The following is a 27,224-nucleotide window of genomic DNA, read 5'->3' on the forward strand; positions in this document are numbered from 1 at the left end:
TGTGGACATTTTATCAACAATGACATCCTGTATATGCAGACTGAAGAGAGTATCGCTCATCAGGGTACCTTAAGGCCTTTTTGGATCTTTGGTTCCCCATCCTTACTTTATTTGCGCATGTGTAAATATTATCGTGTGTGTTTATTCCAAGACATTCTGCTTTTCAGGCTTCCAAAGTGACCGCCTTTTTGGAGGAGACACAGACTTCTGCGATCCATCCAGTTGGAGGTGCCCAGATCCGGATCATGTCAGCCCAGTTTGAGTGTTACTTGAAGATTCTGAACGACCCACCCCACAAAGGACATGGTACATTGTTCATGACAGATGAAGAAAATGAAAGTGCAAAGTTTCAGGCTATACGTAACAACTCTCAGTTTTTCCACTTAATTCTAATTTGAGTTTAAGATCAACCATCTTGCAATGGTAATGGCAAGAATAAAGCTTGTTGGAACTGATGCTAGCCTTTCTGTAATTATGCAAAATTCTGTAATTATGCAAAAAGAAATGCTGCTAAACTGTTGCAATTTAATTCTATCAGATAGTGGATGACTGGACATTACTTTTTGTTTTTTAAAGGTTGTCTGGAATCTGATAAACTGAAAATTTGTGCTGCAGTTTACGGAGTATAATCTTTTCACTTGATTATGTTTAAAGTTTTCATTGATTGTCAAATCTTCACTATGAAATGAGCGCTTCTGTCTCTGTGACCATCAAGCACTGCTTTCTTTATTTGTTGCTCTTTACTTCACAGGACCATATTGTAACCGGACATGGGATGGCTGGCTGTGCTGGGACGATTCCCCTGCTGGGACCACTGTCATGCAGTTATGCCCCGATTATTACAAAGACTTTGATCCCTCTGGTAAGTCTTATCACAATTCCACAGAGATAAGCTCATTGTGTGGCTGAGCTTCCCCAGCATGTCTGCTCTTGATAGATACCCGTCTTCAGACAGATCAACAGGAAATGCAATCTTTTTAATTGGCCTGTGTGTTTCTTCGCAAAAGAAGAGGAAGGAAAGAGTTAAATGCGAGTCTCTCACTGTCTCTTTTTCTCTCTCTGCCCCTGTGACTTTTTCTTGGACGCTGTCCATCTTCACATTTGTATATTTTAGAGTGGGCTAAAAAAGCTTTATGAGTCTTTGTGTTGTTTCCTAGCCCAGGGAGTCCAACTAAAGCAGAGGTTGTGGTAAATTAGCGTAGTTCAAGGTGATTGTCTAATCTTTTAAAATCCTGTCCTTAATAAATGAGTGGAAACTGCCTCGGAGCCATGGACGTCTATGGTGACGTCACTGCTTTCTTTTGTCTCTTTTAGCAGATTTTCTCATGAACCCTTTTTTGTGGCATTTTAATTCAAACATACTAACTATAGAAATGAATACAAGTACTTACATGTGTATACATGTGCCAGCCTGAAGATTCAATGACAACCCCTGTACTGTATTAAAAAATTCATCTGGGGCAGAATTTTTTTTTTTATTTATTTTTATTTATTAATTTTATTACAATCCATACAAAGCAATCAAGTTTTTACAAAAAGAAAAATTAAGTTAAGAACAGGTCAATCCCCACCCCAATTTAACACCGTGAGCATCTTACACATAGCAGGGAAAGCTCTTTCTTGGTTCAACTGCTTAGACTGCTCATCCATCTTAGATCTGAAACTGAGTTCTTGTCATCGTCAAAACCTGAAACGGACCTGAGCTAAGGGCTTTTAAAGCAAAATCTATCTATCAATCTATCTATCTATCTATCTATCTATCTATCTATCTATCTATCTATCTATCTATCTATCTATCTATCTATCTATCTATCTATGTATTATATAGTGCCTTTCATATCTATCTGTCTATCTATTATATAGTGCCATTCATATCTATCTGTCAATGTATTATATAGTGTCTTTCATATCTATCTGTCTATTATATAGTGCCTTTCATATCTATCTATCTATCTATCTATCTAGCTATCTATCTATGTATTATATAGTGCCTTTCATATCTATCTATCTATTATATAGTGCCTTTCATATCTATCTATCTATCTATCTATCTATTATATAGTGCCTTTCATATCTATCTATATACCTTTATATCTATCTATCTATCTATCTATCTATCTATCTATCTATCTATCTATCTATCTATCTATCTATCTCTCTGTCCGTTTGCCTCTTGATTGGTGTGGTCTGGGGTGGGCGTGTCTGTGTTTTCGGTCGTCGACGGCGGTGCGTGTTGTGAGTATCTCTCTCTTTCTTTTTTGTTTGTTTGTTTTAGTTTTACGAATACTTTTTCAGTTTTAAAGAGGACGCGATAGCGGCTTTGCCGCTATGGCGGCGTCTAAAGTGGTATGAGATGGCTTATCTCCAGATAGTTTTCAGGTCTTTCCAGAAGGCACGCCGTAAGGTTGCTTGTTGATCCGGCGGTCTCGGTGGAGGCCTGCGTTATGGAGGTCAGTAGGGTGGTGGGGTGTAAGAATGTGCGGTCAGCCTCACGTATGAATAAAGCTGTAGTAATATTTGTGGATGATGAAGCGCTGGTGCCCGACTGGTCGAGCAGGGTGTTGTGCTTAATGGCGCTGATCTCCGTGTTGCCGCTGTCGACTCCTGCTCGTAAGGTTATCATTTCCAATGTACCTCCTTTCTTGAGTAATGAAATCTTGCAGCGAACTGCGCAGATATGGTGAAGTGATGTCTGCCATTACTATGATTCCACTGGGCTGCAGATCCCCTGATTTAAAGCATGTCGTGTCTTTTCGGCGACAGCTTTATATGATTTTAAAAAACGCAAATGATGAACTTAACGTGGCCTTAAAGTTCCGAGTGGAGGGTGTGGATTACGTGGTGTTTGTGAGTTCAGAATCAATGAAATGTTTCAGTTGTGGTAGAGCAGGCCATAAAGCGATTGACTGCAAAAGAGAGAATGTTTATTTAAGTGATGAAGAAAGTAGAGAGAGTGAGCCAGAGTCTGAAGAGGAGGAGGAGGAGGAGTTTGAAGAAGGTGAGCTGACTGATAGTGTGAGTGAATTAGATGAGAAGGAAACCGAGGAGCAACTGGAGCCTGCTGACAAAGGTGATGCTGCAATAGACACTAAAAAAGAGCAAGACAAAAATAACAAAGGTGTGCTGGCTGAGGCTGGTGATACACCTGTAGATGAGCCCAGTGTCCCAGGTGAAGGAGCCTCCGTCCTTATAGAAGGGCACAGCTGAGACTGAGGAGGCCCTCGCTGGTCAGGCTGCAGAAGTCTGCAGTAATGAGAATGTCACCCTGCTTCAGGATGAAGGGGGCTGTAATGATACAGCAAGAGATGATCCGTCTCCAAGTGGTGCAACACTGCCCACTAATAATGAGACAAATGTAGTCATGCCTAATGTAGTTACTACTGAGGGCAATCTTGAGTTGGACCTGGGCACTGAACAAAATGCAAGCAGCAGCAGCAGTAGGAAGGAAGTCAAAGGTGTAAGGAGAGCAGCAGTGAGTGAGGCAGACAAGATGGATGTGAGTGTGGAGTCGAGTGAGTGTAAGGAGACCTCACAAATCACCACTAGGAAAAGAAAGGAAGCAGTGGAGTCCACCACGGCAAAAAGATTTTAATGTCAGACAATCGGTCCAAAAAACAAATGGTATCAGTTAAAAAGAAGGATATTGCAGATAGTGGTGAAGGTGTGGAGGGTGAAGAAGAGAATACCTCCGACATTTCTGATAACACCTTCTCAGTGTTTGGTTTGGAGCCTAAAGGGGTTACAGCACTAAGAGCATCAGAAAGTTCTTGGAATATTTAGAGGGAAAGAGGGGTGTTCAAGTGCAGGATTATTTTCCAGACCTTGAACTCTTTTTGAGCTCAGCAAAAAATATAAAGCGCAATGCAGCTAATTTAGGGTTGGACCAAAAGGAGACCACCAGGTTAAAAAACGTAATGAGCAGAGTGCGCAAGATCCTTCAAAATAAGTCCTGATGGATACTGCAGTCATGAAAGTGAATCTCTTGGTTTTCTGGTGTGTTTTGTGTTTCTTTTGTGTTGTACCTATGGCTGAGTTACACGTGGGTACCCTAAATGTCAATGGCTGTCGAGATAATTTAAAGAGGACCTTGGTCTGTGATTTTTTAAAACAAAAGCACTTGGATGTGAGTTTTCTACAAGAGACCCACTCAGATCCACAGAGTCAGGCTGCCTGGTTGCAGGACTGGGGAGGGACAGGCTTTTTCAGTCATGGCACCAGTGTGAGCGCAGGGGTGGCGGTGCTGATTAGTAAAACCTCCTTGTTAAAAATCACAAAGGTGACTGAGGTTATGGCTGGCAGACTTTTAGTTGTGAAGGCAGAGGAGGGCCCCCACTCGTTGGTTTTATTAATGTTTATGCCCCCAATAACGGCACTGCCAGGGTGGATTTTTGAATTATTAAGGGGTTTTGGATGAATTTACAAATAATGAGATCGTCGTGCTGGGGGGGGATTTTAATTGTACAGAGGACTGGTTTATGGATAGAAATGGGGCCGAGCCGCACTTGGGGTCAGTTAAGAAACTCAAGGAAATCGTCGAGACCTATGACTTGGTCGATGTGTGGCGCTCTCACTTTCCAGCTGACAGACAGTTCACGTGGCTCAAAGGGAGCAGAGGGCACCTCTCGTTTGCTCGCTTAGATCGCTTTTACAGTTCAAAACGGCACCTCAATTTATTAACTAACACTCTCATCACTCCTGTCGCTTTTTCCGATCACTCTCTGGTTTCTGTTACTTTTCTCCTCCCATCTCCACAAAAATATAAATCTTACTGGCACTTCAACACAACTCTCCTTCAGGACAATCACTTTGTGGAATGTTTTAATTTCTTCTGGAAGCAGTGGAGTTCCACCAAACTGCAGTTCGGATCCCTGAGACAGTGGTGGGACGTGTCCAAGGTGCAGATTCGTCAGTTCTGTCAACAGTACACTGAACACGTCACCAAGGCCTGTATTTTAAAAATGAAGAAACTCGAGGAGGAGATCACCGAGATCCATCAGACTCTGCTAAATGGCTACTCTGAAGATCTGCTGAACAACCTGAGCACAAAGAAAACAACACTACGGGATTTATTGGAACTTCGAGCTCACGGAGCTTTAATACGTTCTCGATTTCAAAAACTTAACCACCTCGATGCACCTACAAAATTTTTCTTTGCTTTGGAAAAGAAGGAAGCCCAAGGAAAAGTTATTCATGTCCTCCAAAAAGACACTGGAGAAGAGCTGAGAGAGCCTGAGGACATCCGGGACTTTGCTGTGTCTTTTTACGAGACTTTGTTTTCAAAGAGCGCTCAGTTTCTCTTCTTCAGCCACTTTGCTACAAGGACTGCCTCACATTTCTGATGATTTAGCCGAGTTTATGGACAATGACCTCACTTTTCAAGAACTCACAATTGCACTCGAGGGTCTAAATACTGGGAAGACGCCGGAATTGACGGCTTACGGTTGAATTTATAAACATTTTTGGCGTTATTAGGTTTGGACTTCTTCGAGGTGGTACAGGACAGTTTGCAAGCAGGGAGCTTCCGGTCAGCTGTCGCCGAGCTGTAGTCACGTTGCTACCTAAGAAAGGCAACCTCTGCCTTCTGAAGAACTGGCGGCCCGTGAGCTTACTCTGCTCAGATTATAAAATCATCTCGAAGGGATTAGCGACGAGGCTGAGAAAAGTGATGGGCAGCATCATCAACCCCTACCAGTCCTACTGCACGGACAGACAAATCCACGACAACATATTTGTGCTGAGGGACATCATTTCTGCATCGAAAGCTCTCAATATCGATGTTGGCGTTCTGTCGTTAGATCAAGAAAAGGCTTTTGATCGGGTCGATCACAAATATTTATTTACAACTTTAAGAGCGTTTGGTTTTGGTTTACATTTTATAAGGTATATCAAACTGTTGTATTCCAACGTGTTTGGAGTACTTAAAATCAATGGGGTGTTAAGCCGACCATTCGCTGTGACCAGGGGGATTCGTCAGGGGTGTCCTTTGTCAGGGATGTTATATGCCATCTCCATTGAACCTTTTCTTAGGCAGCTTGATAAACACCTACAGGGATTCACAATTCCGCTGTCTAAAAATTTAACGTTTAAATTTCTGGCCTATGCAGATGACGCGTGGTGTTTGTGGATTCTGATGCAGACGTCTCCGCTGTATGTAAATGTTTAACACTTTTGAAGGAGCATCTTCTGCTAAAGTTAACTGGGAGAAGGGGAATGCATATTTATCAGGGGACTGGGCACATCGTCCTCCACCAGTCTTGCCATCAGGGCTGGGCTGGAGTAGGAAAGCTTTCCGTTATCTCGGGTTGTGCTGGGTGGTGAGGACACTGAAAAGGACAACTGGGAGGGCTTTTTACAACAGATTGACTTGAGGTTAAAGAAATGGCAGTGGATTGCACCTAAGCTCTCTTTTAGAGGAAGAGTTCTCATTATTAACAATCTCGTGGCCTCCATGCTGTGGCACAGACTGAGGAGTGTTGACCCGCCAGCAGGCCTCTTACACTCCATACAGAAATTATTAGTTGACTTTTTTTGGAATGGCATGCACTGGCTCAAGAAAGGACTCATCAGTTTACCGGTGGAGGAAGGAGGACAAGGGCTGATTGATGTCTGCTGTAAGGCCGCTAGTTTCAGGTTGATGGTCTTACAACGCCTGTTTTTCTTTGGAACCTTAATTTGAAAAAACTGGCTCTTTCATTTTTCCATAAGATTGAAAATTTGAGTTTTGATGTGCAGTTATTGCTAATGGACTTGAGCAGGTTTGATCTCACTCCGTTACCCAAATTTTATAAGGGAGTTTTACGTACTTGGAGTTCCTTTCTTCAGAGAGTGCCATCCAAATCACCTTCGCTTTTCAATGAACCCCTCATTTTAATTCTTTATTCACATGTCCACTACTTTTTAAAATTAGTTTTGTAAAGACTTTGATTAAAAGTGGAATTGTGGTTTGTTCTCAATTATTGGAGGAAGACAACAAGAGTTTTAAAGATTCAACTGTGTTGGCTTCAAGGATGGGCATACGATCAATAAGAACGGTCAATTATTTACTGTCCTTTATGGCAAAAGACCTCATTAGGCTTAGAGAAAATCAGGGAACTCGACTTCAGTACATCCAAAGACAGGAGGAGGAGGAGGACTGTTTTTCTGATCTGGAGTGGAACCTAAATTAGACATGAATGGTGTGAGGGAGGACTCGATTTTAAGGTTTGATAGACAAAAAATGTTTTTTCGATCTTTAACTAAAAAAGATATGTATGTGTACTGCATTAAAGTTTTTCATTTTCCAAATCTAAAAAACACCATCATGACGCCCTGGACTGAAAAATTAAATGTAAAGGCGGAGGTCAGCCAGCATGGAGAGAATTTTATAAACCACCTAATAATAAGAGAGCAGGCGATTCCAATGGAGAATCGTACGGGTCATCGCAACTAATGTGTTTTAAGTAAAATTCAAAGTGATGTGAGTGATAAATGTGCCTTCTGTGGGAGAGAGAGACAGTATATCATTTATTCTTGTATTGTACGAGACTGCAAACTCTGTTTATGTACTTTCAAAAAATATGTGAAAAATTTAATGTTTCTTTTGATGATCAGAAATTTATTTGGGGCATGAAATACAACAAAAAATCAAAATCAAAACTTCAACTTTTAAATTATTTATTTGGGCAGGCAAAATTATCCATTTTAAAAGCCGTAATAATAAACAGAGTAGTTTGTTACCAGATGATGTACTGTTTATTTTCAAATTTTATGTAATTTCAAGAATTAGGCTGGAATTTACTTATTATAAAACAATGTGTAATATCGAAGAATTTAAAAAGTGTGGGGAGTGAAGGGGGTGCTGTGCTCTATTGAGGAGGGGCAACTAAAAATTAATTTGGAATAACAAAGAAGAATAGCGGGTGAGCGATTGTTATGTTAAACATTAGAAGGATTAGACAGAGTACTGAATACTAAATACAGACTTGTGTACTTAACTTAATGTGTGGGGACCGGGAGTAGTGGAGGAGTAAAAAAAATAATAACTGGGAATGAAAAGTATTGGTAGGCATCAACAATATGTTTTAATGTCGGAGTAGGAGGAGTTAAAGGGGAGTAGTGGTGGTTGTCTGATATATAACTTTTTCTTTTATCTTGAATATTGGGATTGTTTGTCTTATGACTGTATATATTGTTAATGTTCAAAATAAAGGTCATTTTAAAAATAAAAAATATATCTATCATACCTTTCATATCTATCTATCTATCTATCTATCTATCTATCTATCTATCTATCTATCTATCTATCTATCTATCTATCTATCTATCATCTATCTTACCTTTCATATCTATCTATCTATCTATCTATCTATCTATCTATCTATTATATAGTGCCTTTCATATCTATCTATCTATCTATCTATCTATCTATCTATCTATCTATCTATCTATCTATCTATCTATCTATCTATGTATCTATCTATCTATCTATCTATCTATCTATCTATCTATCTATCTATCTATCTATCTATCTATCTATTATATAGTGCCTTTCATATCTATCTATCTATCTATAGTACCTTTCATATCTATCTATCTATCTATCTATCTATCTATCTATCTATCTACCTATCTATCTATCGGCTTTATTATCTTTCCTGTGACTCTGTATCCTTCTTTTTTATGTTTCTGCCACTATATGCATTTGAATTTCCCCATGGGAATAATACATTTTATCTTATCAAATCTAATCTATTTTCATGAACAGTCATGTGACACTGAAATCTAAATTTGCATAAAGTTAGAATATTTGCATAAGGCACTCCCCTCTTGCAGCAACACTGATGACTCCCACACCATTGCCCTGTGAGAAACAAAAATGGCTGACAGACTCATTTTTTTGGTGTGTAGCTAAGAGCTATTCAATTAAAAAAAACATTTTAGTGAATATTTGCTGCTAGTTAATTTCTTATTATCTTACCTGCTCTTACAGCCCCCTGTGCCTGATTGGCGTCTTAAAGATGGCTGCCTGTCTATGCAGAACTGAGCCTTGCCCTTTATTACTGGTAGACAGCTGTGGCCCTTTTTTTAAACTATGGAGTCGCTGTTTCTGTTATTTATTGACTATTTATTGCTACGACATTGTATATACTTATTTATTTAATTACAGATGCTGGTAAAGCTACTGCTGCATCCTGCCCTAACTCTTGACGCCAGATCCAGATTAAAAAATGAGTACACGTACCAAGTACTTTTCTTGAAGCACCCAGCTGCTTTTGCTCCTGTGTAGCCAAAAAAAAAGCCTTCTAAGAGAATAAAAAGCCTTAATAATTCCTGCACAGTTCCTTAGCAGCAACCAAAATACAATAGGAGCTAAATGTATTTTTTAATTAATTCTCATACCACAGCAAACACAAAAACGTTCAGCAACTCCCAGCTGCTTCGCTCTCGATTGCAAAGATGATGTCAGCACGTCAGGCAAACATGACGCCACTGAGGTCAGGGTTCTCAGACTCCAATCCTGGAGGGCCGCAGTGGAAACAGGTTTTCATTCAAACCCTTTTCTTAATTTCTGCCCTGGGTTTTTTGCTGACAAACTTTCTTTTGAATTAATTTTAATTGACTTGTTTTTTAACATTTGTTCCTCTGAATTTCTTTGCTTTTGTTGCTTTTCTCTTTTCTAAACGTTTTGGGGACTTGAACAGATCAACATTCCTGAGAGCTTCAGCTTTCTTTATTTTCAGCTATTGTATGATTGTCACAGTGTGCTGCTCATGTTTTGGCTGATTTTGTATCTCATTATTTTTTGGCTGCTACTTAAGGAAAAAGAAACAACTAAGGGGTCTGAGTCTTCAATGAAACATTGAATAAAATTAACTCAAAAGAAGTTAATTAGCAGCAAAAACAGGTTGCTAAGTAAGAAACGAGTTAAAATGAAAATCTGCAGCCACTGCTGCCTCCAGGACTGGAGCTTAAGAACCTTGGTCTGGGTAGAGCAAATGTAGACAGAATGAAAGACAAATGTGTTCTGTGAAACTGCATCAGTGCTCCTATTTCAATCAATCAACATTTATTTATATAGCACGTATTCATACAAAATTTGAATTCTTCTTAATTTCATTGGCCTGTTGGTGGAACTTTACCTTCTATCAGGCCTTCCCCTCCTAATTCTAGTGGTATGATCACCTCATGCCAATCTGCTCTCACATGCTAGCTGTTCCAGTTTAGTTGATTTTTATTTATCATGCACAGGTTTTTGTTGCACTAGACTAGACTTGATGTTGTAATTTAGATTTGCACTTATAAAGTGTTATTTTCAATGCAGAGTGCTCCATAAAATTTTTTTTCTGATTTCTTATATTTTTCCTGAAATGCTTCTTACAGAAAAAGTAACAAAAGTCTGCAATGAGGATGGACAGTGGTTTCAACATCCAGAGAGCAACCGCACGTGGACCAATTACACCCTGTGCACAGCCTACACAGGCCGGAAACTCAAGGTGAGCCTCTCATTGAATGGCAAGAAAAGGCCATAAAAGCTAACGTGAGATGACGCCATTTGGCCCAATTAGTGGATTGGAACTCTAATCTCCTGGGGCCTCATGCATAACACTGTGCGTAGAATTCATGCATAACACTGTGCGTAGAATTCACACTAAAATATGGCGTACACAAAAAATGCGAAAAGTGTCCACCGTGTCCTCACATGTTTAATTATTAACAATATACATTATTTTAATGAAGTTTAAAGTTTATCTGTACAATGTAATAAACATGCTTTACTGCATTTTCAAATGCACAAAAAAATCCAGATGCATAAATCTGTGCGTATGCCAACTTTCACGTTCTTCTGGTCCATAAATCCCGGTCAGTGTGAAAAGTAACGCACGTGCACGCGCCTGCCGCCCCTCCTAGACGTCTCCCAGAATTACACCTCTAATAGCCCTTAGGCTCAACGTCCTGTGAAAAGGCAATGGCAAAAGCACGAGGAAAAATAGAAGAATTTCAGCGAATACCAAGTGGAGGCAAGGAAAAACATACTATTTGTTGCTTTAAACAGCGGTATAAACAACAAAAGTGACATAGAGTGTCGGAGAAACTCGAAAGCTCAAGTTCACAAAGTCGCACAGTGCACGAAATAAATAAGTCACATATCAAAGTCGCCGTGAAAAGGCGAGTCGTAGCCCACCATCTGAGTGTCATATAAAAGCTTATTAGGGTACAGAGAAAAGAAAAAAAATAGGGACACAGCGAGAAAAAAGCTCGAAATGTCAACTTTAATCTCGTGAGTGTGAATCACTATGTGCTTCTTAAATGAGTTTTCTCTTCCATCAACAGGACACAGGATCCATTACATTCGTGATATTACAGCTCTCTGAATAATTTAAATATTAAAATGTATACTTGATATCATTTTTATAATGGTAGGAATTAAAGCACGTATTAAACATGAGGACACAGTGGCGCAGTGATAGTGGCGCCCCATCCAGAGATTGTTCCTGCCTCCTGCAAGATGCTTGCTGCACCGTGCGCGACCTTCGATTAAATTATTTTTTTAGCAGTACTGTCTCTTTCAAATGTACTAACCCCCAATTCCTGTCCTTCCTTTTCTTTCTCCAAATAACCAATCACCATACAATCAGCTTTTTAATAAATGTCAAGCCATCTGTAAGCTTAGAACGCCGATTCTTCAAAATTTTTAAGTACATTGAAATATTTTCGTAGTACATGTTTAATATTCCATCCATCTATCCATCCAGGATCGTGCCAATACCAGCCAGCATGCAGCGCGAGGCAGGAACAATACATGAACGGGGAACCAGGTCATCTCGACCAGTGTCCACCGTATCCTCACATGTTTAATTATTAACAATATACATTATTTTAATGAAGTTTAAAGTTTATCTGTACAATGTAATAAACATGTTTTACTGCATTTCATCTTAACAATGATATTAAGAGCTCCAAGAAATATTGTGTGGAAATCTGAATCAACTTAGAAGCCAGTTGTCATCATCTGTAAATACGCGCTTTATAAAGTGGCTCAGGTTGTGCAATATTAAAACTGTATCACAAGTTTACAGTGAGGTGACAGTCCTACCAGGAGCACTTGATGGACTGACCAAATGACATAAAATTTAAATACTGTACTGTCAAGTCAACATAATATTAAGAAGCAAAATACTTGGAAAAGAAATTGGTAACAATATGAGGAATTAACTAGCAGACATTTTCTTACAGATACATCCAAGAACTTCAGGGAATGCCCTGCACTGGCCTGCTGAGGCGACGTGTTTTCAGCGGTGGTTTTACTATTTTCAAAGACTTCATCCATTATCCAACCTGCTATATCCCAACTACAGGGTCATGGCGGTCTCTTGGAGTCAATCCCAGCCAACAAAGGGTGCAAGGCAGGAAACAAACCCTGGGCAGGGCGCAAGCCTACCGCAGGGCACACACACACACAGCACAATTTAGAATCGCCAATGCACTTAACCTGCATGTCTTTGGACTGTGGGAACAAACCAGAGTACCCGGAGGAAATTCACGCAGACACGGGGAGAACATGCAAACTCCACACAGGGAGGACCCGGAAAGAGAACCCAGGTCTCCTAACTGAGAGGCAGCAGCGCTACCCACTGCGCCATCGTGCTGCCTCAAAGACTTCAGTCTGATCCATTAAAATTCTTCAATTTACATAATGAGTCATGTATACCAGTTCAGGATGGAAACCATGAAGTAAATCTTGGCACTAAGGGTCTTGGGAATCTGCAACACAACGCTGAGTTGGGCAGCTGAAGCAGACCAACATAATGACATTTAATAAACATTTGGCTAAATGGGGAGAAAGTGATTAACTGTTGGCAAATAACTGAGCTTCATGGATAAAAAAGCCTCTTGTTATTTTGTTAAAATGTCTGTTTAAATTTATCAAATGTGTTATGTCAGTTTTAAAACGTGACCACATTCCACATTTACTAACGCAGAGTCTTTCTTTGTCAACAGACAGCGGTGTTCATGTTCTACTTAGCAATTCTGGGTCAAGTGCTCTCTCTGATCTCTTTAATAATCTCCTTATGCATCTTCTTCTACTTCAGGTAAGTACTCCTCACTGTCAAGAATGGTACAGTGAAAGGCACTATATAAGGAGAGACAGTAAAGATAAACATGTAAGACAGATGCTGTAATCTGTGAAAGATTATTTGTAAGAAGTGTGCTATATAAAGAAACATTAACTTATTTTAATGCAAAGAAAATCCTCCAGAAGTATAAAATGGGTGTCTGTATAGACAAAGCTAAATGTTTATGAAACATACTATATATATAAATATATATATATATATATATATATATATATATATATATATATATATTTAAGCACACTGGCCATTTTATTAGGTGCACCTTGCCAGTAATAGGTTGGACCCCGTTTTGCCTTCAGAACTGCTGTAATTGTTCATGGCACAGATTCACAATACTTGTGAATTTCCCCTTGGGATTAATAAAGTATCTATCTATCTATCTATCTATCTATCTATCTATCTATCTATCTATCTATCTATCTATCTATCTATCTATCGATTCAACAAGGTGCTGGAAACATTCTTCATAGATTTTGGTCCATATTGATATGATAGCATCACGCAGCAGCTGTACATTTGTCATCTGTACATCCCTGATGCAAATCTCTTGCTCTACCACATCCCAAAGGTGCTCTATTGGATTGAGATCTGGTGATTGTGGTGGCCATTTAAGTCCAGTGAACTCATTGTCATGTTCAAGAAACCAGTTTGAGATGATCTGAGCTTTGTGACAAGGCACATTATCATGAAGATGGGTACACTTCGGTCATAAAGGGATGAACATGGTCAGCAACAATACTCAAGTAGACTGTGGCATTTAAACAATGCTCAGTTGGTACTAAGGGGCCCAAAAAGTGTACCAGGAAATCACCCTCCACACCATTACAACACAACCACCAGCTTGAACCATTAATACAAGGCAAGATGGATCCCTGCTTTCATGTTGCTAACACGAAATTTTGACACTACCATCTAAATGTTGCAGCAGAAATCGAGACTCAGCAGACCAGGCAACATTTTTGCAATTTTGGTGGGCCCTTGTGAATTGTTCTTAACTGACAGGGTGACACCCAGGGTGGTCTCCTGCTGCCGTAGCCCATCTGTTTCAAGGTTCGATGTGTTGTGTGTTCAGAGATGCTGTTGCCTTTCTACCAGCTCACACCAGTCTGGCCATTCTCCTCTGACTTCTGGCATCAACAAAGCATTTTCACCTAGAGAATTGCCGTTCACTGGACATTTTCCCTTTTTCAGTCCATTCTTTGTAAAGACTAGAGTTGGTTGTGCATTAAAATGGCAGTAGATCATCAGTTTCCAAAACACTCAGACTTGCCTGTCTGGCACTAACAACCATGCCACGTTCAAAGTCACTTCAATCCCTTTTCTTCGCCATTCTGATGCTCAGTTTGAACTTCAGCAGGTCATCTTGACAATGTCAATCAGCCAAAATGCATTGAGTTGCTGCCTTGTTATTGGCTGATAAGATATTTGCGTTAACAAGCAGTTGAGTAGGTGTATCTAATAAAGTGGCTGGGATATATACTGTATATATAGTGCATACATATATATTATAAGAACAAGAAGACACAGTGTTGGTGCACCGTATAATTGATTTTCGAAAAAGAAAACAAAATGCGATTAATAGCATTAAATGAGGAATATGGTTCAGAAAGATCAGAAAATGGCAGAGCTTTCAATTATGTGACCTTCCGAAAGAAGGAGGCAGGTCCAGACTGACAGACACTGGAAGTGTTGTTGGTGGTGAAATAGCTGTTAATCTTCTGGTCTGCAAAGGGAGGATGAGAGAAGATGTTATCATACAATGCCAACTCCTGGAGCATTGGAGAATTACCATCACCAGAGCCATAAAACTGTCCCCTATGTATATACAGTATATTGTAAGAGGAAACAGCACAACTTGACAGGATTGGGTGCCACCCCATTGACCACATCACACAATAAGTTGCAGAAACATCTTTTCAGACTCAGGTTCAGAATAGAAGTAACTCTAAGATGACCAAACTGCGGGTCACATATCTTCAAGGCAGGAAGGGGAAGATCCAGCAGGGCATACAACAGAAGTGACATCAGATGTGGAATGGCCATCTGTCTTCCCTTCTGCAGAGGGAGGAAGAGAGAAGACATTAATAAACAGCACTAACACCTGATTTGGTGGGTAACTACAATCACCAGAGCCCTTAGGCTGTCTCTCAATCACATGAGTGTGACAGTGTGTAATATATATATATATATATGTTACCGGCAATGTGTGAAAAGCAGAAGAAATAGAATGCCTAGAAAATGTATAGAATGCATGACGTTTTTAGGCAAAACATGTTTGTGTTACTTTAATTTACTATATACTCTCCCTAGGCATTGTATAAAATACCTAGGCATTTAACAGAACAACAAATACTATTTGCTGTTTGGCATTGCATAGTATGCCTAGGACCTGTTTGAAATTTTAACATCATTTTCAACATTGTATAGATTTCCTAGGCATTCTACACAATGCATAATTACACACATTGATGGTATATATACACACACACACACATATATATATATATATATATATATATATATATATATATATATATATATATATATATATATATATATATATATATATATATATATATATATAAAAATAAATATATACTGTATAATGTGACCGGTGTAGCTGCCCATAACCCTAAGCCTAACCCCACTCCTGGTACCACTTGTCAAGCTTGGGTCACAGAGTTGCACAGCCGACTGGTAAAGGGATCAGGCTTCCAAGGTTCAAAATCTTTATTGCTGAACTGGTAGACACAAACACAAGATTTTATACAGAAAGGGTTTGTCAACAGCAGAAAGTCACACAGGATGTAGCTGTCTAACATGGCAGTCCAACTCCCCTCTCCAGGTCAAAAGAAAATCTCCTCATCAAGCGGCTTCAACAGCTCGGAAGCAGAGGCTGGAGCAGACGCAGTCTGAGGGATGGATGGCAGGAGAATGAGCCGTTAGGTTGTCTGGAATACGGTCTTATAAATGTTCTAAATCTCGTGTGAGATGCATGTTGCACGATAAGCCTGCAGCTGATCCCACAAAGGGGACGAGTAAGAGTGTGTTTGATTCTCATTGAAATACTGTTTAACAGGTGGTTTCTGAAGGGCTGACAGAGAGAGAGACCTAAGCATGCAGACTCACGGCTGTTATGGTGCCATCTACTAAATGCAGACTAAATACTTATGCAATCAGTTATTTTGTGTTTTATATTTGTTATTAATTTAGACCACTTTGCAGAGTTCTGTTTTCACTTTGATATTATATAAAGTATGTACAGAGTATACAGTATATACTGTATATACATTTATATAAGGAAAACAGATATATCTAAAATGTGATAATGCAATAGATGTACACAGATCAATGAATGGCTGATCTGTTTTTTAAACTGAACTATTTCTCCACTACAGGAATCTGAGCTGCCAGCGCATCTCACTTCATAAGAATCTGTTCCTGTCTTTCATCCTGTACTCCATCGTCACTATCATATGGCTCTCAGTTGTGGTGTACAACCAGGACCAAGTGTCTATGAATCCGGTAAACAGGCTAACTGACTGGCCAGGGTGGGGCTGTCTTTGACTTTTCAGACTTGGGCATGGTCTTCTTGATGGGGTGCAGTGCACTTGAGAAGTTCAGTTGAAAGGTTTTATTTTTTGTAAAGCTGAATAAACAGAACTCTATATTAATATGTAATGAATATATAATATATAATGACCCCATGGGACTACAACTCCCAACATTCTCTGTGGTTGTGGCTCTGGTTACACTTGCCCAGGAATGCTGCCACCTAGTGTACTGAAGGTGCATGCAGTCAAGGTATGCTACCTCCATAAGTCCATCCACTAATCAGCGGCAAGGATCTATCTGCTGAATCCAACTGTGATGCCAGTTCATCCATTTTGGGATGACATGTCCAGCTCCTTACTGAGACAGGACAGACCCTGCCCCTGAATATTCATGCTCTGGCCTCCTTGCCTGGTGAGGGAACAGGGTTCATCCCAACAGGGACACCATTTCATCTTGACTAAGCTAAAGTTAGAAAATGGAACAAACCTTAACAAAACTGATTTTAAAAATAAAAAGATGTATTTCTTAGGTATACTGTTTCATGGAGATATGCTCTAGAGAGGATAGGAATGAAGGTCAGTAGGACCACCATGACAGAATGCATGTGTGTGAATGAGAGGAAGGTCAGAAGAATGGTGAGGATTCAGGGAGCGGAGTTGGCAAAGGTGGATGAGTTTAAATACTTGGGATCAACAGTACAGAGTAATGGAGATTGTGGAAGAGAGGTGAAGAAGAGTGTACAGGCAGGGTGGAATGAGTGGAGAAGAGTGTCAGGAGTAATCTGTGACAGACGGGTATCAGCAAGAGTGAAAGGGGAGATCTACAGGATGGTAGTGAGACCAGCTGTGTTATATGGGTTGGAGACGGTGGCACTGACACGAAAGCAGGAGTCAGAGCTGGAGGTGGCAGAGATAAAAATGCTAAGATTTGCATTGGGTGTGACAAGGATGGACAGGATTAGAAATGAGGACATTAGAGGGTCGGCTCAGGTTGGACGGTTGGGAGACAAAGTCAGAGTGCCGAGATTGTGTTGTTTTGGACATATGTAGAGGAGAGATGCTGGGTATATTGGGAGAAGGGTGCTAAGGATAGAGCTGCCAGGCAAGAGGAACAGAGGGAGGCCTAAGAGAAGGTTTATGGATGTGGTGAGAGAGGACATGCAGGCGATGGGTGTAACAGAACAAGACGACGAGGACAAAAAGATATGGAACAAGATGATCCACTGTGGCGACCCATAATGGGAGCAATCGAAAGAAGAAGAAGAAGACAGAACAGATTAAAAAGAAAAGTCTGTTCTATTATTTATTGTCAGCTGGAGTTCATTGACTTTGTCTGCCAGCAAGCGCACATTAGATAGACATATTCCAGGCAGTGGCTAACGTAGTCCTTGCGTCCTGAATTGAACCAAGATGCCAGTTATTCTGCCTCTGTTTCTCCGCCATTAGGCTGCCTGATTTGTGGCATGAGAACCTGTGATCAACACAGTTTATTCTTTATTTCGTTTTATACAATTTCTTGTATTAGGAGTGTGTTAGCTTTCGCAAACCCCTTGGGGTCATAGCACAGGGTCAGCCATTGTACAGAGCCCCGGAGCAATCGCAGGTTGAGCGCCTTGCAGCACAGTAGGATCTCCTTTGTCAATAATGGGAATTTGAAATTGGCAACCTTAAGGATACCGGAGCAGATCCTTAGCCTCAGAGTCGCCACTCTGGATGTTGTTATAATATCTGGAGTCACACAGCCACCGATACTCAGAAGCTCTTCCGGTCTATATCTTACACGACTATGCATTGTGACTACAAATTTAACACAAAAAGATGACAAAGATGTGGCACCAAACTACCATGGCTGCCATCCTAGGCCTAATCTGCTCTTGGACTTTTCCCTTACCTTCAAGGTTAAAATCAAACAGTAATGCCCCTGACTGATCTGAGGGTTGCTGTTTATGGTTATTTCATTACAAGATAAAGGTGCCAAGGCATTCATCCATGCATATGAGGAAGTCTGGAGGGTCCATGCCCCTCTTCAATTGTTTTAAATGAACATATCCAAACTTCTGCTTTTTGACTCTGAGGTTCCTTTTTTTGTCTGGCCAGGTGGGCTGCAGAGTTTTGAGCTTCTTAGTCTCGTACACTATGGTCTGCAACTACTTTTGGATGCTTTGTGAAGGCATTTATCTTCATACGCTGATCATTGTGGCTGTCTTTGTGGAGAAACAGAAGCTTTGCTGGTACTACATGTTGGGATGGGGTAAGTCTAAATGGAGCAAGCCCTTTTTTCATCCATTACCAAACCCATTTAATCTCATTAAAGGTTGTGGAAGGTCAGAGTCTACGCCAACAGCATCAGGCACAAGGCAGGAAATCATCTCTGTGTGTGGCACTAATACATCAGAGGGCTCACAAACACATGGCATGCAAATTTTAAGACGCTGATCAGCCTAACTTGGATGTCTTCAGGAAGAGTAAGGAAAATCAGAGAACCTGAAGTGAAAGACACAGAGACATGGGCAGAACTTGCAGGTCCCACACAGACGGTGAACAACACACATGGGTAACACTTTAGTTTAGGGCCTGCAAAAATACATCTGCTACTCCTTTAATCTCATGGAACAAGACCTAAATGTTTCAAGGTTCCTTTATCTCCTCCTGTCCAGTTTTATACTCGCCATCTTTGAGGGCGACTCTCTCAGCATGCCTCATATGCCTTGAGTCCTCCTTGTGCGCCTCACACTCACACTTCCTCTTTCATTGCATCACCAGAACCAAACTGACCCTTCAGTTCACTCAGAAAGACTGGGCACACAAACCTTCATGTTTTATTATATGGCAGATCCTGTAGCCTATCGACCTGGGTATGACATTAATCATGTAGGCCCCCCAAACTGCAGGGAAAAACTGGGGGTTGGTGGCAGAATTGGCACTCCTGCCACCATAACAAACCTCACACTGGTTCCATTCCATCTGAACTAGTGTGGTGCTGAGGTGTCACCCGTTGCATGGCTGCACTCAAGTCCTAATCTGGGATCCTGAGGTGGTTTGTCATGTGGTGAGTGCGGCAAATGTGCTAACAGCGTGTGCTCCTAACCTCAACCTCTGTAGCCTGTACTTTGTTTACCTCTTCCTCTCAATGTTTATGACTGTTCACAGGTCAGTAAAAAACTTGGGCTTCAGTCCCACTTTTACTGCTATGTGGAGTAACATGCCCGTGGAGATTTCCGCCAGGCTCTCTACTTTGCTTCACACATACCTGTTTCATTAACTGGCTACTCAGAGCAGGCCCTGTATGATTGTGACTTGTGATGGACTGGTAATGGAAGAGGTCTTTTGTAACCCTGAGATGGACTAATCAGATAACCGAACAGATGGAAGGATAAAGATCAAAGTGGCTTTAAAGATGGCATTGTAGGGGGCATCAGACACACCATTATCAATGGATCTGGAGATGCAGCTCTCCTGTGTTTTTATTTATACACTTCATTGCCACAGGTGTATTTAGAAAAGGTCACAGATCCTGTTACAGGAAATAAGACTGGCAATGGAGGGGATCAGTCAAAGCTGACACATTACCATATACAGTAGAATACAGTCGGTCAACCAACAGCTTAATACACCAGAGAGACTGAAAATGGCAGGTCAGAATGACTACCTAGTCACAGTATGACATGAATGGAGTGTAGCAACTAAGGACCACATTGGGCAAACGTCTTCAAGTCAAGTTGTGTTTCTGAATACTGGTAGAGAAATGTGTGAATATCACAGGATATCGGAACATGAAGACACTGTGATCCAGAGCTTAGCTCTGTTGCTCATAGATAGATAGATAGATAGATATGGTAGGTGCTATTAGATAGATAGATAGATAGATAGATAGATAGATAGATAGATAGATAGATAGATAGATAGATAGATAGATAGATAGATATGAAAGGTGCTATTAGATAGATAGATAGATAGATAGATATTTGGCTCCATATTTATAGAAGCTCCCCCATCCAATCTAATGGAGCTTCACACATCCTGAGGTGACTCCAATACTTGACCATTGTCTGTGGGTTGTTTCTAATGTTTACCCTGTGACAGCTTTTGGGGTACCACTCAAATCCACAAAGACATCTATGGTAGATATATGGATTAGTGACTGTAAATTTGCCCCTTATTTCTATGTGCATGACTGGGACCTGAAATGGACTGACATGCTGTCCAGGGTTTGTTGCTGTCTTGTGATCCATGACCTGAAGCAGATAGATAGATAGATAGATAGATAGATAGATAGATAGATAGATAGATAGATAGATAGATAGATAGATAGATAGATAGATAGATAGATAGATAGATAGATAGAGTACAGGCCAAAAGTTTGGACACACCTCCTCATTCAGTGTGTTTTCTTTATTTTCATGACCATTTTACATTGGTAGATTCTCACTGAAGGCATCAAAACTATGAATGAACACATGTGGAGTTATGTACTTAACAAAAAAAAGGTGAAATAACTGAAAACATGTTTTATCTTCTAGTTTCTTCAAAATAGCCACCCTTTGCTCTGATTACTGCTTTGCACACTCTTGGCATTCTCTCGATGAGCTTCAACAGGTAGTCACCTGAAATGGTTTTCACTTCACAGGTGTGTCTTATCAGGGTTATTTAGTGGAATTTCTTGCTTTATCAATGGGGTTGGGACCAGCAGTTGTGTTGTGCAGAAGTCAGGTTAGTTGGACGATCATTTATTTTTCAACAGGACAATGACCCCAAACACACCTCCAGGCTGTGTAAGGGCTATTTGACCAAGAAGGAGAGTGATGGAGTGCTGTAAATGGTCACGAAAATAAAGAAAACACATTGAATGAGGAGGTGTGTCCAAACTTTTGGCCTGTACTGTAGATAGATAGATAGATAGATAGATAGATAGATAGATAGATAGATAGATAGATAGATAGATAGATAGATAGATAGATAGATAGATAGATAGATAGATAGATAGATAGATAGATAGAAAAGGCACTAAGTAGGAGGATATTTACAGATGCTCCACCAACTAATCTAATGGAGCTTGAAAAGATCTACCAGGATGAATGGTATAAAACTGCCCAAATCCAGTTATGCAACGCTTGTAAAGACTCATCAAAGCTGGAATTACCACTGAGGGGCCTTCTACAAAGTGCGGAATTAAGTGTCTGAATACTTCAATGATTTTTTATATTACTTTGTCATTATGTGTTATTGAGTGTAGATTGATGGGCAAAAATTACAAATTTATCCATTTAAAATTAAACATACAATACAGTAAAGTGCAGGGGTCTGAATACTTTGTGAATCCACTGTACATCTTACTCTTAATGAAGACCTTCTTTGTCTGAGTAATCTGCACCACGTTGCTCATCGACAGCTTGAGGAACAGCAAGGTCGCTAACTAGTTAACAGATTGTGTTGTGCACATTAGCCCAATACATTCATTAAATTCAGTTAGGAGTTTCTGTAAGACCACATAGCCCAAGGAGTGTAATACAATGTAGTAAATTGAGAGATCCCCCAAAATTCACAACAGAGCATACAGTATATAACACAAACTAACAGCTGATAAGAAGTTCAGATCTTGGATACTATGGCTACGTCGTCTATCAAAAACATTTTCAGTTTACCTATCCTCTATTACACAAGTGTTTTCTTAACTATAAGTACAGAAGTTTTTAACATTATAACTTGAGCACAAAGCTTCCAACATCCATCCATATTCTAACCTGCTATATCCTCACTATAGGTTCACGGGGTCTGCTGGAGCCAATCCCAGCCAATACAGGGCACAAGGCAGGAACCAATCCCGGGCAGGGTGCCAGCTCAACACGGGGCGCACACACACACACACCAAGCACACACTAGAGACAATTTAGGATCGCCATTGCACCTAACCTGCATGTCTTTGGATTGTGGGAGGATATCGGAGCGCCCAGAAGAAACCCATGCAGACACGGGGAGAACATACAAACTCCACACAGGGAGGACCCAGGAAGCGAACCCATTTCTCCTAACTGCGAGGCAGCAGCGCTACCACTGTGTCACTGTGTCGCCAGCTTCCAACATGTTAAACATTTTATAAAAATATAGCAGGTCAGGAAAACAACCCTTAATTATAACTAACACAGTCCAGAGGGTCAACGTAGCCATGGTAGCCAGGATTTGAAGTTCTTATCAGCCGTTAGTATGTGTTATATACTGTATGCTCTGTTGTGAATTTTGAGGGATCTCTCAATTTACTACATTGTATTACACTCATCAGGCTATGTGGTCTTAAGAAGGTCCTAACTGAATTTAATGAATGTATTGGGCTAATGTGCACACCACAATCTGTTAACTAGTTAGTGCTCTTTAAATCGGGGGGCTGTTTGTTACTTTAAACTGTAGATGCTTTACCTGAGAAGTGTTCCAAAATCTCCTATTTCTTGTTGTTTTTTTGAGAATATCCCTGAGTATGTGTTTGTGTAGTGTCTTGAGATGTTAAAATTATTTATCTTTAGTTTCCATTTGTCTGGCCCTGATGAAGGGGTACAGTCCCAAAATGTGTCTGTCTGATGGACAACGATGTAAATATTCATTGTCAGAAGCTCAAATCTTTTCCTTCTTTGTTTTTATTTTTTATGACTCTCTGCTTACTTGGCTCTGATCCTTCCTTTTAATTATTTCCCAGGGTTCCCACTGATTCCAGCGACGATGTATGCTGTGGCAAGATTGCTCTTCTTCAATGACAAGTAAGAGAATCAGGAGTCCTGTTAAATGATTGGCCTGAGATACGTCATATTGCCACATGACATCCCATGATGCACTCAAATGGGGCCCAGCTGAGAAACCACAGTATAACTGAGTTCATGCACTATGCGGATCTGTCGTTTGTCAGCATTCAATCTTGTTCTGTATGTCTTGGCTTCTTCTTATCATAAAGAAAAAAAATCCTGGAGCTTTAGTTGTCTGAATGAAAAAATATTAATGTCCAAATCAGGGCACTACATTACACTAGTAATTCAAAATATTAAAACGATAACAAACTAGAAAATAAAATTTAATCTTATTATCGGAAATTTGAAATTAAACAAAACATACTTATAGTAAGAAGGAAAATAATATTTATTTTTATATGCTTCATTTTATTTTTATCTTAATAATTTTCTCCTACTTTTTTTCCTTGCAAACTCTTTGATTAGATCTTCATAATCAATCTTACGTAACACATCTGCTTCTGTACATAATAGATAGATAGATAAGGCATCCAGCCTGCTTTGATGCATACAGTTAGGTCCATAAATATAATATAACTTTTTTCTAATTTTGGTTCTGTACATTACCACAATGAATTTTAAATGAAACAACTCAGATGCAGTTGAAGTGCAGACTTTCAGCTTTAATTCAGTGGGTTGAACAAAACGATTGCATAAAAATGTGAGGCAACTAAAGTATTTTTTTAACACAATCCCTTCATTTCAGGGGCTCAAAAGTAATTAGACAAACTAAATAACTGGAAATAAAATGTTCATTTCTAATACTTGGTTGAAAACCCTTTGCTGGCAATGACAGCCTGAAGTCTTGAACTCCTGGACATCACCAGATGCTGGGTTTCCTCCTTTTTAATGCTCTGCCAGGCCCAGGGCCGGATTTAGACTTGATAAGGCCCTAAGCTATTTGAAACATGGGGCCCTTTATAAGTCCAGATATTCTATGTAAGTGCCAAATATGATTTGTTTTGGGGGCCCCCAAGAAGGCGTGGGCCCTAAGCTATAGCTTGTGTAGCTTATACGTAAATCCTGCACTGGCCAGGGGCCTCATGTATAAACGGTGCGTATGCACAGAAATGTTGCGTAAGAACATTTCCACGTTCAAATCGCGATGTATAAAACCTACACTTGGCGTAAAGCCACGCACTTTTCCACGGTACCTCATGCCTTGTCGTACGCAAGTTCTCCGCTCGGTTTTGCAGACTGGCGGCACCCAGCGTCAAAGCAAGTGCTACTGTTCCTGTGTGATTACTCATTATTTTCATGACGCGGCTTTATAAATACACAGAAACTAACCGCATATTGTTTGTTAGCGTAATGCATCTGATTGTAATTAACTTGTAACACTAAAATGGTCCAGGGAACAGCCATAGTATTCCAAATACCAGAACTGCTTTAGTGTTGTTACTTCTTCTTCTTCTTCTTCTTCTTCTTCTTTCAGCTTCTCCCGTTAGGAGTTGCCACAGCGGATCATCTTTTTCCATATTTCTCTCACTGCACCACTCGGAGTATTTATATCACTGCATCTGAGTGTGAATCACAGCAGCAGCTGATCGGAAAGAGAATTATCGGTATACGGCTTTAAGGACACGCTGTCTCAGCCACTGCAAAATGTTTTAAAGCCTTTCCTGTACGGACCTCGCGGTTCAGAAACAGTTTAATCCCAAGAACTTTAAATGCAGCCAATCAATTGCTCCTTGTAGAACGGTTTGTACTTATAAGTACAATCACCCCACTGGAAACTTGCACTATAGTTATAATATCTCACAACCTGGGCCACTTTATAAAGCGCGTATTTACATATGATGACGATATCATTTTTAAGGTGAAATGCAGCAAAATATGTTTATTAAATTATACAGATAAAACTTTAACTTCATTTAAATAATCTATATTCTTCACTGGGAGTGTCGTGAAGGATAGAATAATTAAACATGTACCACGAAGATATTTCAATGTTCTTTAAACGTTTTGAAGAATCAGCGCTAAGCTTACAGATGGCTTAACGTCTATTACAGAACTGATTGTATGGCGATCGGTTACTTGGAGAAAGAAAAGCAAGGACTGCAGTGGTGGCTACGCCAATATATATTGAATATAACACAGAAAGAGAAAATAACACAGCTAAAAACGCAGCGATAAATTTCGGCAAAAGTTAAATGCTTGTGTCATGAGCACGAGGCGGCTAAGCAGTGTCTGCAATGAACGTGGCCATCCAACGTGCATAAGCTACTTTACTGACATTGGCGGGGAAGGAGCCACCGATTCTTCCTCTGTCCAGTGCCACCACAAGCCTAGAGCTGCCCCTGAGTACTGCTGCAATAAATTATTTAATCGAAGTGAAAAACATGTTTAATAACGTGCTTTAATATCACAAATGTAATGGATTCTGTGTCCAGTTGGAGGAAGAAAGCCAGTTTAAGAAGCAGGTAGTGATTCACACACATAGAAGATCAAATACAAAACAAAGCATTTAACGTGCTACTTTAATTACGATGTGATTTTAGAAACTGGTTAATTAAACGATTTTAAGATGAAGTTTATGATGTTCTACTTTAATGACAAAATAAACTACGTGATTAAAGTGGAAATGTCGAGATTGAAATTGACATTTCGTGCTTTTTCCCCACTGTGTGCCTTTTTTCTCTGTACCCTAATAAGCTTTCATATGACACTCAGACAGTGGACTTACAACTCTTCTTTTCACGGCGACTTTGATATGTGACTTCTTTTTTATTTCCGGCACTGTGCGATTTTGTGAACGTGAGCTTTCAAGTTTCTCCAACACGCTATGTCACTCGATCAACTTCATTTTGTTGATTATACCACGGTTTATTTGAACAAATAGTATGTTTTTCCTTTGCCTCCACTTGGTATTCGCTGAAATTCTTATATTTCTCCCGTGCTTTCCCCATTGTCTTTTCACAGAAGGCTGAGCTTAAGGGTGATTTATATTGATTTGCATATTCAAAGAGGCGTAATTCTGGGAGGATTTGGGGCGTTACATAATGCGCGTGCACGAGCGTTAGTTTTCACACTGATCGGGATTTATGTAGCGGAAGAACGTGGAAGTTGGAGTACGCACAGATTCCTGCATCTGGATTTTTCTGTGCGTAAGCACATTTCGGCTTTTGTGCTTACGCCATGTTATAGTGCAAGTTCTACGCAAGGCGTTATACATGAGGCCCCTGGCCTTTACTGCAGCGGCTCTTAGTTGCTGTTTGTTTGGTGGGCCTTTCTGTCCGAAGTTTAGTCTTCAACAAGTGAAATGCATGCTCAGTTGTGTTAAGATCAGGTGACTGACTTGGCCATTCAAGAATTTTCCACGTCTTTGCTTTAATAAACTCCTGGGTTGCTTTGGCTGTATGTTTTGGGTCATTGTCCATCTGTATCATGAAACACCCGCCGCCCAATCAATTTGACGTCATTTAGCTGGATTTGAGCAGACAGTACGTCTCTGAACGCCTCAGAATTCATTCGGCTGCTTCTGTCCTGTGTCACATCATCAATAAACACTAGTGTCCCAGTGTCACTGGCAGCCATCACACTGCCTCCACTGTGTTTTACAGATGATGTGGTGTGCTTTGGTTAATGAGCTGTTCCACGCCTTCTCCAGACTTTTTTCTTGCCATCATTCTGGTAGAGGTTGATCTTGGTCTCATCTGTCCAAAGAATGTTTCTCCAGAACTGTGCTGGCTTTTTTAGATGTCCTTTAGCAAAGTCCAATCTAGCCTTTCTATTCTTGAGGCTTATGAGTGGCTTGCACCTTGCAGTGCACCCTCTGTATTTAC

The 27,224-nt window shown here is 40.2% G+C and overlaps 1 protein-coding gene across 1 annotated transcript in view; it reads left to right on the forward strand.

Annotated features, from left to right (window-relative positions):
- Positions 1-27,224, forward strand: part of LOC120524949 (calcitonin gene-related peptide type 1 receptor-like) — a 115,790-nt gene that overhangs the window by 61,447 nt on the left and 27,119 nt on the right. Inside the window, exons 3-9 of the mRNA XM_039746845.1 lie at positions 168-306; positions 752-862; positions 10,360-10,472; positions 12,979-13,070; positions 16,514-16,640; positions 18,767-18,920; positions 23,355-23,415. Of these exons, the coding sequence (XP_039602779.1) occupies positions 168-306; positions 752-862; positions 10,360-10,472; positions 12,979-13,070; positions 16,514-16,640; positions 18,767-18,920; positions 23,355-23,415 (797 nt within the window). The remainder of the gene's footprint in view (positions 1-167; positions 307-751; positions 863-10,359; positions 10,473-12,978; positions 13,071-16,513; positions 16,641-18,766; positions 18,921-23,354; positions 23,416-27,224) is intronic.

Source organism: Polypterus senegalus, chromosome 3 (assembly GCF_016835505.1).
Source record: "Polypterus senegalus isolate Bchr_013 chromosome 3, ASM1683550v1, whole genome shotgun sequence".
Taxonomy (NCBI): Eukaryota; Metazoa; Chordata; class Cladistia; order Polypteriformes; family Polypteridae; genus Polypterus; species Polypterus senegalus.